Source organism: Etheostoma cragini, chromosome 20 (assembly GCF_013103735.1).
Source record: "Etheostoma cragini isolate CJK2018 chromosome 20, CSU_Ecrag_1.0, whole genome shotgun sequence".
Lineage (NCBI taxonomy): Eukaryota > Metazoa > Chordata > Actinopteri > Perciformes > Percidae > Etheostoma > Etheostoma cragini.
Genome location: NC_048426.1, coordinates 19,929,879 through 19,942,040, shown reverse-complemented (window position 1 = coordinate 19,942,040; position 12,162 = coordinate 19,929,879). Strand labels below are relative to the sequence as shown.

General features: G+C 38.4%; 2 protein-coding genes across 11 annotated transcripts in view; one reads left to right on the top strand and one right to left on the bottom strand.

Annotated features, from left to right (window-relative positions):
- Window positions 1-5,752, bottom strand: part of ralgapa1 (Ral GTPase activating protein catalytic subunit alpha 1) — a 70,246-nt gene extending 64,494 nt beyond the window's left edge. For 3 of the 9 annotated variants that reach the window (XR_004654824.1, XM_034858340.1, XM_034858341.1), the window contains exons 1-4: window positions 5,218-5,744; window positions 1,674-1,784; window positions 1,488-1,537; window positions 778-835 (exon numbers count right to left, since the gene is read on the bottom strand). Coding sequence is in view for 8 of the 9 variants with exons in the window: in XM_034858340.1 (XP_034714231.1) it covers window positions 778-835; window positions 1,488-1,537; window positions 1,674-1,784; window positions 5,218-5,323 (325 nt within the window). In the remaining variant the exon portion in view is untranslated. Of the gene's footprint in view, window positions 1-777; window positions 836-1,487; window positions 1,538-1,673; window positions 1,785-5,217 lie in introns of all 9 variants that reach the window. The other 6 variants (XM_034858336.1, XM_034858335.1, XM_034858338.1 and 3 more) reach the window with 3 other exon arrangements.
- A 145-nt stretch (window positions 5,753-5,897) lies between these two features.
- Window positions 5,898-9,170, top strand: brms1la (BRMS1 like transcriptional repressor a). 2 transcript variants are annotated; one of them, XM_034858343.1, is made up of 9 exons: window positions 5,898-6,126; window positions 6,867-7,025; window positions 7,364-7,454; window positions 7,583-7,710; window positions 7,807-7,886; window positions 8,133-8,229; window positions 8,366-8,455; window positions 8,600-8,664; window positions 8,773-9,170. In XM_034858343.1, exons 2-9 carry the CDS (start codon window positions 6,887-6,889, stop codon window positions 8,869-8,871), a joined length of 789 nt encoding a protein of 262 aa, XP_034714234.1. In that variant the 5' UTR covers window positions 5,898-6,126; window positions 6,867-6,886; the 3' UTR covers window positions 8,872-9,170. The 2 variants fall into 2 exon arrangements, with proteins under 2 accessions (XP_034714234.1, XP_034714235.1); XM_034858344.1 differs by having other exon boundaries at window positions 5,923-6,067.
- Window positions 9,171-12,162: the final 2,992 nt, after the last annotated feature.

The following is a 12,162-nucleotide window of genomic DNA, read 5'->3' as shown; positions in this document are numbered from 1 at the left end:
GCATTTTGTGTTTACTTGTGTTGTCCTTGACTGTTGTTTAAATTGGTTTGATGTTCCGAAACACTTAAGTGTGACAAAGATGCAAAGGAACAGGAAATAAGGAAGGGGGCCAACACTTTTTCACACCACTGTATATAGGCCCTACTGATCCCTTAGAGATGAAGCTAAAACAGTTGATAACCCTAGCACAAATGTAAGATTCAAGATGAGAGGACAACAGCTGCAATACACCATGCCATGCACTATGGCTGCAACTCACGATTCTTTTCATTGTCGATTAATCTGACGATTATTTTCTCGATTAATCAAATAGTTGTTTGGTCTACAAAATTGTGAAAAATGTCAAACAGCGTTTCCCAAAGCCCAAGATGACATCCTAAAATGTCTTGTTTTGTCCACATTTAAAGATATTCAGTTTATTGTCACAAAGGAGTGCAGAAACTAGAAAATATTCTCATTAAAGAAAATGGGAGAATAGAGAATGTTTACATGTCATATAACATAACTCAAAACGATCAAAATAGTTGGCGATTACTTTAATAATTGAATACTAATTCATTCATCTTTGCAGCTCTACCGTGCATTATGCTATTTGCAAAGTTTTGGTGCTGGTTGGTCTCTGACATTACACAGAATAATCTATTAAGAGTGGCCACATTGACAAAGACTAGTTAAACTTGTTTCAACACATAGTTTGCTGGGACAATCTGATCAACTGTTTTTTGTTTTGTTTTGTTTTTTCACAAAACGGGTCGAGTGTGCTTTTGTGTAAGTTACCAATGCTGTGAAACTGCCATCGGCTCTGGATTCTCTCCGGCAAAAGCTGGAGAATTTTCTGAAGATAAAAACAAGATTCAGACATTTAGGACCACTTTTGCCAATGATTTGTTGTGTTATGCATTATGAGCATGTTTATGTATCTGCTGTCCCATTTATCTTGATAACAATTATCACAATTTCACTGGTTGGTTCACGGAATTCCAATAATTTAATTACGGGAAAAACTGCTATATTAATACATTTAAGTCAGTATGACATTCATAAGAAGATCAACCAATATTCCTATAAAATCAGTTTTTGTCCATCCTAATTCTAACTAATAACACATAGGAAAACCCTATTTAAAGCACAATCTTTTGTCCAAGTGCTTACTGGACTCTGTGCTTTTCCCAGCAGTGGCCTGAATTTAACGTGTGGGGCCAAATGCAGGTCAGTAACACACACATACGGTCTCTGCTATCTTATCCTGGCTACTCTAAGCACCACCACCCATTTCAGTGTTGCCAAATGCCTGGTCTTAGTCAGAGGTTCATGCTACTGGTGCTGTGGTACTGAATAAGACCACCTACAGAAAGGTAGAGGTAAGCAAATCAAAGTTTACTGTTTAATTTCACATGTCTCCATTCTGAAGTCATGTTGCATCAAGCTTTAGGTAAGAGTTTTCTCTAGATTTCCACGTTAATTGGAAATTTGCAATATTGTATTACCTCAAAGATGAAGAGAATTGAGTCCAGCTCCTCCCTCTGGGACTTGTGACCTGAAACACACAGACTAGCTTGAAAAAAACCACAATATGACAAAAAGGCAATGAAGGTTTGCTGTATGTCTATCCTGTGAAAGATGAACAATAAGAGCTCATCCTAATTGTTTGGTTAACAGTGAGTTAAACTTACCTTTTTGCTTGAGGCTAACCTCAATGATGACAAAGTTCTCAAAGAAGACATAGTAGATATGGGAGTAGTTCAGGTCGAAGAACTGCTTCAACTCTGACGGCTCTGCATTTTCTAGAAAAAAAGAGGGGGAATTATTAAAACACACACACACACACACACACACACACACACACACACACACAAGTTAAACAATAACTGTCCATGAATCTTTCAGAAAAGTAAACTTTCTCAATGCTGAAAACACACTATTCAACACTGGTTGTCTGGTTCCATGATGACTAGTGGGTATCACGATTCAATTCAAATTATGAAAAACAAAAATTCATCAGGGACCTCAATGCCACAATAAGAGCCACTGGATGACAGATAGGGTAATTTACAATTTGGGTTTCTCGTGGTTAAGAAATGCAATTGAATGCACCATTAGTTTAATGAGGTGCGACTGATCCTGTTTTTGATTTCAATAGTCAAAATCAAGAGAGAACTTCACAATAAATACCTAAGTAATGTGATTTTTAAATAAACCATATTTCCATATTTAGTCTACATGTCATAGAGTTAGAAGTCTAAACACATCTATAAGAGTGTGGTGAAGACCCCACCTTTTGGACTTTTCATAACAGGAAATATATTTAAGCAATGTAACCTCAACCGCAGTATCTACATTCTCTAAATACACTTAGAGTGTTGCATGTTAAACAGACTCTCTAAATTATCTGCACTACAGGAAGGAAAGTTTACCTTTATGTGTTCTGGACTGAATTTGTGCCTCAACAACACTGGCTGTCATTTGGGAAGGAGACACGCTGACTCAGACACAGATAAAACACAGGCTCATACGGGCGTAGCTCCACTGTAGTTTAGGGGCAAATGTGAAAGATGACACACAAGCATCTAGAAGGACATTAGGCTATGCTCTCAGAAGAGCTTCTGGTGATAGCCTCTGGGTTTGCTTACATGAAGTCTGAACTGTGCTTTACACACTCGCACACTGAGGCCGTCTGTGCTCTATGCCATAGTGGTTGCCCTTGTACGGTCGAAGAAGCCTAGCTGAGTGGTTCTCTTTTCTTTTCCTCAGCGCACAGACATTTTAACACCACATTTACTGGTTTAAGGCTGCGTTTACACATACACATACTCAGGCAGTCATCAGGCCGTCCGGCGAGAACGCAGGTCTTCTGATTATTAACCTCAATATAAATGTAGTCAAAGTTTAGTCCTTATCCTAAACATAACTGTGGGGCAAGCACTTTGTTCCTCCATCAACAATAGAGCAAAACAGGGCTTTGGACCAGTTACTAAATAACCTGATTGCATCAAAGGGATTTCAAAGCTTCTTGTTGAATCATTCTTTCAGATCAGGTACAGTGGCTTGCATAAGTTTACACACCAATGCTAAAGTTGATTAAAAAGAGGACTAAAACACATCTTCTGGAAATTGATCTTAATGCCTTAATTTAAAAAAAAAATGGTGTCCTTAAAAGGTTGGATTTTCCTACATTTTTTTAATTAAGGCATTAAATCAATTTCCAGAAGGAATTTTCTTATTCCTCTTTTTAAACAACTTTAGCATGTGTGTGTAAACTTATGCAAGCCACTGTATAGACTATACTTCAAAACCTTTTAAAAAAGTATCCAACACTCTTGGTATATACTATGTTTATTTTAAATGCCAGTAATCTCGTTGATGTGCTGACTACTGAGCAACGCCTCTCTGGCGTCTGATGACCCTGGTTGCCACAGAGGTGTCCGAGGACATCGAGAGTAAAATTCAAATTCCTGTTCAGACCCTGTAATCCACTTCAACTGACGTTAAGGAAGAGAATGGACACATTTTGTTGTGTGACTAAAGTAGGCTGAATAAGTGTTCTTACCAAGAAAAGCTAAAATGATGGGGGCGCAAACAAAAAAGGCCAGATCCAGTGTAAAAAAAACATTCTGTACATTTCATGTTGGCCTGCTTTTTTTCAAAAACCGCAGCTTTCCTGTTTAGTTTACGCCATAAAAACAGATTTAGGCCAGCTGACCACCCCCCAATTGACGGACAACCAGGCAGATATGTAATATATTTATAAACTGCCGACAGGTAGTCACTGTGGTGCCGCTCCGCTTGGCAAGATTGCTGACAGGTGTCGACGAGTACCACAGATCGCCTGCAAGGGCTCGGCTCCCTACCACAGACTCATCGATGAGCTGAGTACTGATCGGAGCCTCTGTGGTGAACGTTAGACACTTGCCACGATCCACTCGGAGGATCTCGGCCCTGCTCAAATTATTTTGCTTGCTTCCTCTCTAAAGTTAGTGGCATTGCTCCAGCTCTTATCAGTGCTGCAAATAATAGTTCCCTTGTGCATTTTCTTAAAGTGGTTGTCTGGCACCATGTTGATTGTTAAAACGATGCGGTTAGCTATTGTTCAGCTGTCTGAGTATTCCTTCGCAAACAATGTGGCTGCAAGTGTGTTTGTGTGCGACTTTGCGTGTCTCTGTGATTGTTATCAAGGTCTTGTATCCCCCATACAGCACGGAGAGGGGCACACCCCTTTCTCTCTCACACACTCACTCTCTCTAACACACACACACACACACACACACACACACAAACGCTCTTAGAATAGAAACAGGAAGTTCGGCTACTGTACTGGACATTGAGAGGAAATAGTAGAGGCTGTTTCCCCTCTCCGGTCGGTGTTTGTGCGTTGTGGGTGTGTACATGAGTGAGAGCCAAGCCTATGGCAATAAAAGATACACACGCACAAATCATAAATTCATCACTTATTCATACCCATTACCCTAACATCCTCCTACACATTCAAAACGGCAGCAGTATTTTGTTGTGTGTGTAACACGTTTAAAAACGTCAGCATTTGTCATACACAAGGTCTTTATCCGGCACACCCTTGGAGAAATCCCAACAGCCTGACTTACTAACAACGTACATAATCACCTAAATTGTATGCAGACAGCTTCATACACACGTTATCACAAGGTAATAAACATTAACGTTACATCCGACTCTCTTCTATAAAGCGAACATAAGATAGACTTCATTTAAAAGTCACCTGTGACAATGTAATGGAACTGCCTCTTACACAGCCAAAAGCACACATTTAAACACTCTTCTACCTCGGTAGATTCTGTTGACAGTGGATACAGCTAGCTCCCTTTTCTTTCAAAAGTATTTTACTTCTAGCCTGTATACACAAAGCTCATCAAGTATACTGCCCATCACAGTCATTCTGAGAGAGAAAGAAAAAGATAATGAAGATCAACGAATGTGTAAAAAAAAAAAAAAAATCTTGATCAAAATGCTTTGCAATGGACTAATTTGTGAGGTGCCGATGGTACTAAAGTGTGATAATTCTAAAACAATCTGAAATTGTCTTAAAGTGTTCTCTAAAAAGGCTGCCTCTCTGTTTACATGCGAGGCAACTTTGAGATTAGTGATTTTCGATGCGAGTTTGGAGTGGCATTCCCTGTATCCACAGACTGGCAACGTATAACGTTAGGCTAACCTGTTAGCTGCCTAATAATTATTTTAACTTACCTATGACTATTCTGAGATGTTTTAGCCTCGTCAGCACGTCCTTCTTTGGGTCCAACACTTTCTGTGTTGATTTTTTAACGTCCCCATGAGGCTTTTTGGAGAACATTCCTGGGGCAGGAGACACAAGAATGCGACTGTAGACAGCAAGGAGGAGCTGCTAGCTGTGAAACGTTAGCCACTTAAACAGCCTCAGCTAGCGTTAATCTTCTACCTATAAAGAAAAAATATGTTCCTGTATTATTTATTAACGCTGCGAATTAGCAGCTATCCACAATTGCGCGATGGATATCAATGGGTAAATTTTGTCGGCGCATTCTGTTAAAACAAATGTAAACGTTGCAGGGCAAAGCATCCATCCATCGCTCCTCCCTTCCAAAACAGTCCGCAGCCTGAAGGCTAAACTAGCTGATTAGCTAGCTCCGCTCTCTGCACTCCACTCCACTTAGAAAACATAATGGCGGAGGAGGGAAATAAGCTAATGGATACCAGAGAAATCCAACACCAACATACCGTAGTTCAATAATAAGCAAACGTTGGTTATCCAGTTTGAACTATATCATATACGAACGTTACAAAACTTCAGTATATTTCTGATACAAACAGCTTTTCCAATTGTACTGGCGTTAAAGTTTTAAACGCGTTTCCACAGTTCTGATCGAACTGTCCACCTCAAGCTACAGGGCCGACGGGTAACGTAGTTTGCGGCTGGTTGTTAGACCTTTAGCGGTGTGAACATTGGCGATATGGAAAACTACAGCTCCCTACACAAATAAGGGCGCCGTACTGAGATTTGTTTTTAGCTTAGCTGGGACACACGAGTGAAATTGTAACCGAGGAAAAAAATATAATTTTAAGTTTATATTGCTTTTCTCTAAACACTATCGAAAACGTCTTGCGTATCCCCATCTTGTGAGTTATGCTTTAGTTGTAAGCTTCCTTGTTTATATTTTTTGTGACAAATCCTGCTAATCTTGTTTGCCTTCTACTGGCTTGCTAACAAGCTAAGGAATGCTAACTTGACGTGTCCTTGTTTGTTATTGTTTATTATCTTGTATAGTTTGATGATTAAAAAGGCAAACATATCGATAATCGAGTAAATTCTAATTTATTGGCGTAAGTAGCATTTAATAACTAATCTCAAGCAATTTAATAAAGCCATACATAGGGGTCAATTCTTGTTTTCAGTAATAGTCCTTAACGTAACAGCATTTGTTACATCTCAAAAATAAATTTTCAGATTGATCTACCATGAAAAAATCTACAAATAACATATAAATGTGTTGGAAAAAAACGGTCAGCCCCAAATCACTACCTGCATTGAGTAAACAACAATGGGGGGAATACACAATCAAATGGATAGAAAACAGAAATGTAGAAACATTTCAAGTTATGAACTGATACTTAAATAATAGGTCTTTTGTTTGTTTGTTGATACTGCAGTCACCCTACAACTCCTTGATGATTATTCATAAATTCTATTGTGTCCTGGGAGAAAAACTAAATTATTGTGTTGAGCAAGTCATTTGTAATTAGTTGGCCTATAACTTAACAAATGGAATCAAGTAATGTGTTAAAAGTACAAGTGGTATTTGATGTAGTTAAAACTGCCAAAAGACGTCTGACGTTGTCTCTCTATTTAACACTACCAGTCTGGAGTTGACTTGCTGCCATGCCGGTGCACCGCGACCGGGAGAAGAAAGAGATTACAGCAGAGGAGATGGAGGTTGAGGAGCATGAGCAAGAGGCGTCCAGCTCAGAGGATGAAGATTCTGAAACTTCATCTGTTTCCGAGGATGGAGATAGCTCTGGTGAGAAATTCTTAAACAGTAAAAAATTAGCAAAACTTTCTTATTGTAATTTTCTTAATAGTTGTCGTTAAAAGAAACACTATTTCAGTGTATGATTCTGATTAAAAAGAAGTTGCTGTCAAAGGATTGACTGTACGCAGTGTACCCCACTCAGTGAGTTGTTCATCCTCAAGACACTGCATCTTTGCAAATCTTTTATGACTGGCAGACACATAATCTATCGGAAATAGGACTACCAGGTTTTGCTTCCATATCAGCTCCTGAGACAGCTTTCTTCATCCTTCATCTTCATAATGGCTTATATAGACGTGTTTGTGAGTGTGTCTATCATGTTCCAGAAATGGATGAGGAAGACTGTGAGCGGAGAAGGATGGAGTGTCTGGATGAAATGACCAACCTGGAGAAACAGTTCACCGATCTCAAAGACCAGTGAGACGGAATTCGCGTTTTGTCAAGTTTTTCTTTTGAATTTAAATTTGAAACATGAAATGTTGAACGAAAGGCATTAACAGGAATGTGTTATGGCCATACATTGTTACACCTGTGTTTTTGTGCAGGCTGTATCGTGAGCGTCTCAGTCAGGTGAACAGCAAGCTGTCAGAGGTGGAGGCTGGCCGGGCAGCAGAATATCTGGAGCCTCTGGCTGTACTGTTGGAGAACATGCAGGTCCGCACCAAGGTGGCAGGTAACTTCAACACACAGACACACAAATGAAGTCTGATGTATTCTTGTCTCCTTATAAATCACTCTCTCATTGTGTGTTTCCCTCTGCCTTTGTCAGGTATCTACAGAGAGTTGTGTCTGGAGTCCTTGAAGAACAAGCATGAGTGTGAAATCCAGGCTGCATGCCAGCACTGGGAGGTCAGACGCACGCACGCACGCACGCACACACACACACACACACACACACACAGTCTTACAAAGAAGTATTGCTGAGGTGATGCAAGCCATTAAGCCATTAAAAATTCAGAATTTGATAAGAATTTAAGTGAGTGTTATTTGATCTATTTAAGTGCTGATGATTTATGTATGTGTGTGTGTGTATGTGTATGTGTGTGTGTGTTTTTGTGTGTGTGTGTGTGTGTGTGTGTGTGTGTGTGTGTGTAGAGTGAAAAGCTGCTGCTGTTTGACACAGTACAGAGTGAACTGGAGGAGAAAATTCGAAGACTGGAGGAAGACAGACACAGCATAGATATTACATCAGGTGACACAGAACGTGCAACAAATTACATTTTAATAACAATTTTAAGAAGAACAAGCTACATGTATCCAGCATTGTATATTATATTCAATGCATGAGCAAAACATTTTAATACCGTCTCTCTGTGTCTCTCTATCAGAGTTGTGGAATGATGAGTTATCAGGAAGGAAGAAGAGGAGAGATGCTTTAAGTCCAGATAAGAAGAGGAGACGGCCTTCAGTGGTGTCTGATATCCTTTTTAGTGTTACTGTTCACATTGATGCTAATTAGTGTTTATACTGCTTCTATAAAGCCCAAATGCTGTAATCCAGATGTGTCCTTCAGAATTTAATTTATCCCTGGTTCCTGTGGCACCGTCCTTAACTCCTCCCACGCCCATATATTGTTTACATGCTACCCGACTTGGACATCCTGGAAGACTGGACAGCTATCAGAAAGGTGTGCAAATATGTCTGTTGATATTCAGAGCTGTGTCTTTGTCCCCCTTGTTTTGTGTGTGTGGCCAACTTTTAAAAAACCATTGTGTGTGTGTGTGTTGTCTTCCAGGCCGTGGCTACACTGGGTCCCCACAGAGCGAAGTCCGACTCTGACAGCCCTGTGTTCCCATTCAGACAAGACAGAAACAGGCCCATTCTCAACTGCTAAGGAACACACAACCATACACATGCAATACAATGCATGTATTATAATGACCACAGCTGTCCATTTCTCTAAATCTTCCCACAATCCACTTCACTCCTCTGCTAACAGTGACACCAGTCAGTAAGCTGCAGACACACTATAAGGATTTACAGGTTTAAATCCCTTTAAAGGACAACAGGAATAGAAGCATTACATTTACTGACGATAGTACTCAGTACTTTTGTTCAGAATTGGGCTCTCGATTTCATTTGTTTGTTTACTCAATGGACAAGTAAAGTATTTACCTATTAGAGTTTCAGTTGGTAACTATCTATATCAAGACAGTTTGACATGAGACAGTTAATCTGTGTAAAAAGTCAAGCTCCTCTTCCTCCTCCTGGTGCTCCTAATGGCGTCTGCGTCTCTAACGCATTGTCAATGGCTTGTGAACTGCTGTCTGTTAAATGTAAAAAAAAAAAGTTACAGCTAAACAGTACACTAAAATATGGTTCTGAAAACATATAAGGTGAAATTGGCTATGCAGTGACAGAATCTTGATCTCGTATTTTATCAGCGCTGCCTAGCTTTACAGTGGGAGCGGAGTTTACGTCATTGGCACTGCATTAGAGACTCCTCGGCTCTGAGTGGTTGCAGATGTCTTTACATGGACTACTACTACTAGTGGGTGGAGGAACAAATTATCTGTCTCAACTACTACTGTCAGGATATAGTAACAGTTTCAGCAAATATGACAAAAAGTTATTTTTATAAAAGTTAGCAACTGTAGCTTTATTGGACAAAAATAACAAAAAATGTGATACCCATAGTTCAACTTTAGAAAAAAGAAGAAAGAAAAAAATCAATCATCGAACTTTATTTGGGGATACTGGAGCTTTTAAAGTTTAAAAAAAAATTCAAACCGGTAAGTTACAAACCTGTCAGGTTTTGTTTTCCAGACTCCACATTATTCTTTGTTATTGTAAGCACTAAGATTATTGAGGAAGCTTCCAATGACATATGAGGAAATGGTTTATGGTTTATATATGAACCTGTTTGATTGTGCCATGACATATTTTAAATTGTTGTTCTTTGATTTTGGTCAGTTTTAATGTTATTACTTCTAACTATTACTTTTTCTTATGGTGTTTTGAATACAGTGGTTAGGTGGTAATCATATGACAGTGTGGAGACAGAGTGTGCAGTTTTGCACTCCACAATGCCAATTTTTGAAGTTCAGTTTTTGTCACGTTCTTTTGGTTTTGTGATGCATCTTGGCATTTTTAAGAGTTACAGTTGGTTGCAGTAATTGTGGTTAAGACAAACTTAGTGATAGAAGTAATTAAATTGCTAGATAAGGCAAAAGATATTTCAAGGTTGTGTGTGCATACGTGACCAAGACAGACTTACTACATTCAGAAAGGAATAATACTTACATTTTCCTTAACCATATAAATATAATCCAAATTATATTTATACTGGACTATTTTAGGCTTTAACTAACCCGTTTCAAACTGCCAGTGTACTGCCATATAGCCTGGGCATTTTGAATCTTTTTTCCTTAAACTCTTTTTTTAAATCCTATATTTTTGTTAACATAGCTGGTTATTTCCATGTGGATCGTCTTTCCATGTGGCTCGTCTACTAAAGTCAATTCCCCTCTTTAATTAGCACTGCAAACCAGTTTCAATAATGCAATGAGTTATTGTAACCGCGTTGTAAACAATTATTTTAGGGGTAAATGGAATACCAAAATGGAATACCAAGATATCCCTGTTATTCAACAGATATTACTGTTACATTCTCTTCTTACACATCTACCTCTTCTCTCTATCTCTCAGTACTAGTATATCTCAGTCTTTAAAGTAATGTCCATGTTTGCGTTATTGCTCATGAACATGAAAGTGCTTTTTTTATATCTTTAAAAGCCTACTGTGACGATGACTAATGACAGAGAAGGAACTAAACAATGGCCTTTTTAATCACACCCTGCCACGGACCTTTCACATATACAACTCACTGGTTATGAAGGAGGATGAACAACCTGCCATTCCATATTGTTTTTATAAAGAGTTTTTCTGATTATAAAGGGAATGGCAATGTTAAATATTCAAATCAATAATTTGACAATTTATGTAAATATTGTGTCAGGTACATTTGTGTCTTTCTTGTTGGTGCTGTGGGTGGGTTTTACTATTAAAAGTTGTTTTATAAGTACGTTGTGGTGTCTTTGTAAACTGTATTTAGCTCTGCAGACACTGACAGAAAGGGACATTGATGGTTTACATTACATTAAAAGTCTTGCCAGACCAAGGGAGTCTCCGTATTTGTAATAAGCAATACCCTTAATAAGAATTCAATATTTGGTTTTCCATGCCAGCATGCAAAATACCAGGAACTGGTTTACCTAACTAGAATGAAGCCACCATTATTATTATTAGTTACATACAGTAGGGGTTTTCCTGCTTCGACATGTCAAAATGTCTGCCGTTTAAAAGGTCTGCTATGACTATAGATTAGGGCAAATTACTATGAAAGTGATCTTGTCTGCTAATTAGCCAAACCATAACACATATGCTATGTATTCTAGTATAATTTGTTCCTTGTTACCACACACAAAGGAGATGTTCTCTATGTAGAAATTGGACAAGAAAAACCAAGTCTGTCATTTCTATTGATTAGGCTAGGCAACATCTGACTATGTTCTCAGTGCTGTAACAGGAATGTTACATCTAAAATACAACCAAATAATATACAGTGTACAAACTTGTAATTTAAATTGGAGTCGCAAATTTATTTTCAGAATGTTTTGTTCACCTTAAAAATAAATGTTTTTTAAATGTTTAAAATGACATCACAACAGTTTGGTCGGGTAGTTTAGGTAGCGATCATTACAAATGAATTTTGCTGTACAAACAAGGTTACAGTAAATTTAACATTTTTAATTATATATTTACCATATTTAAAACATTGTCATTGCATGTCATATGTACAGTATTATAGAAAACACTAACTACCCAAATCTGACGTCCAATTACATTCCAATGCTCTGTTACCCCTGGTGGCCACAAATTGAACATTAATACATTACTGAAATATGGAGACATTGACAATTTGACAGTCTTTATTTATCTTCTAATAATCACTTTTTTCTTTTATTTTTTTTTTTACAAAATTCACATGGGTGTGATCTTTCTGGGTCTGAAGGTCTCTTCCAGTCAATCCATTTAATCACTGCTCTGTGACTGCCACAACGAGTCACAGTCTACTTTGACAAAATACAAGCGGCTATCATTAGCCACTTTTTCAAGCTTAGGC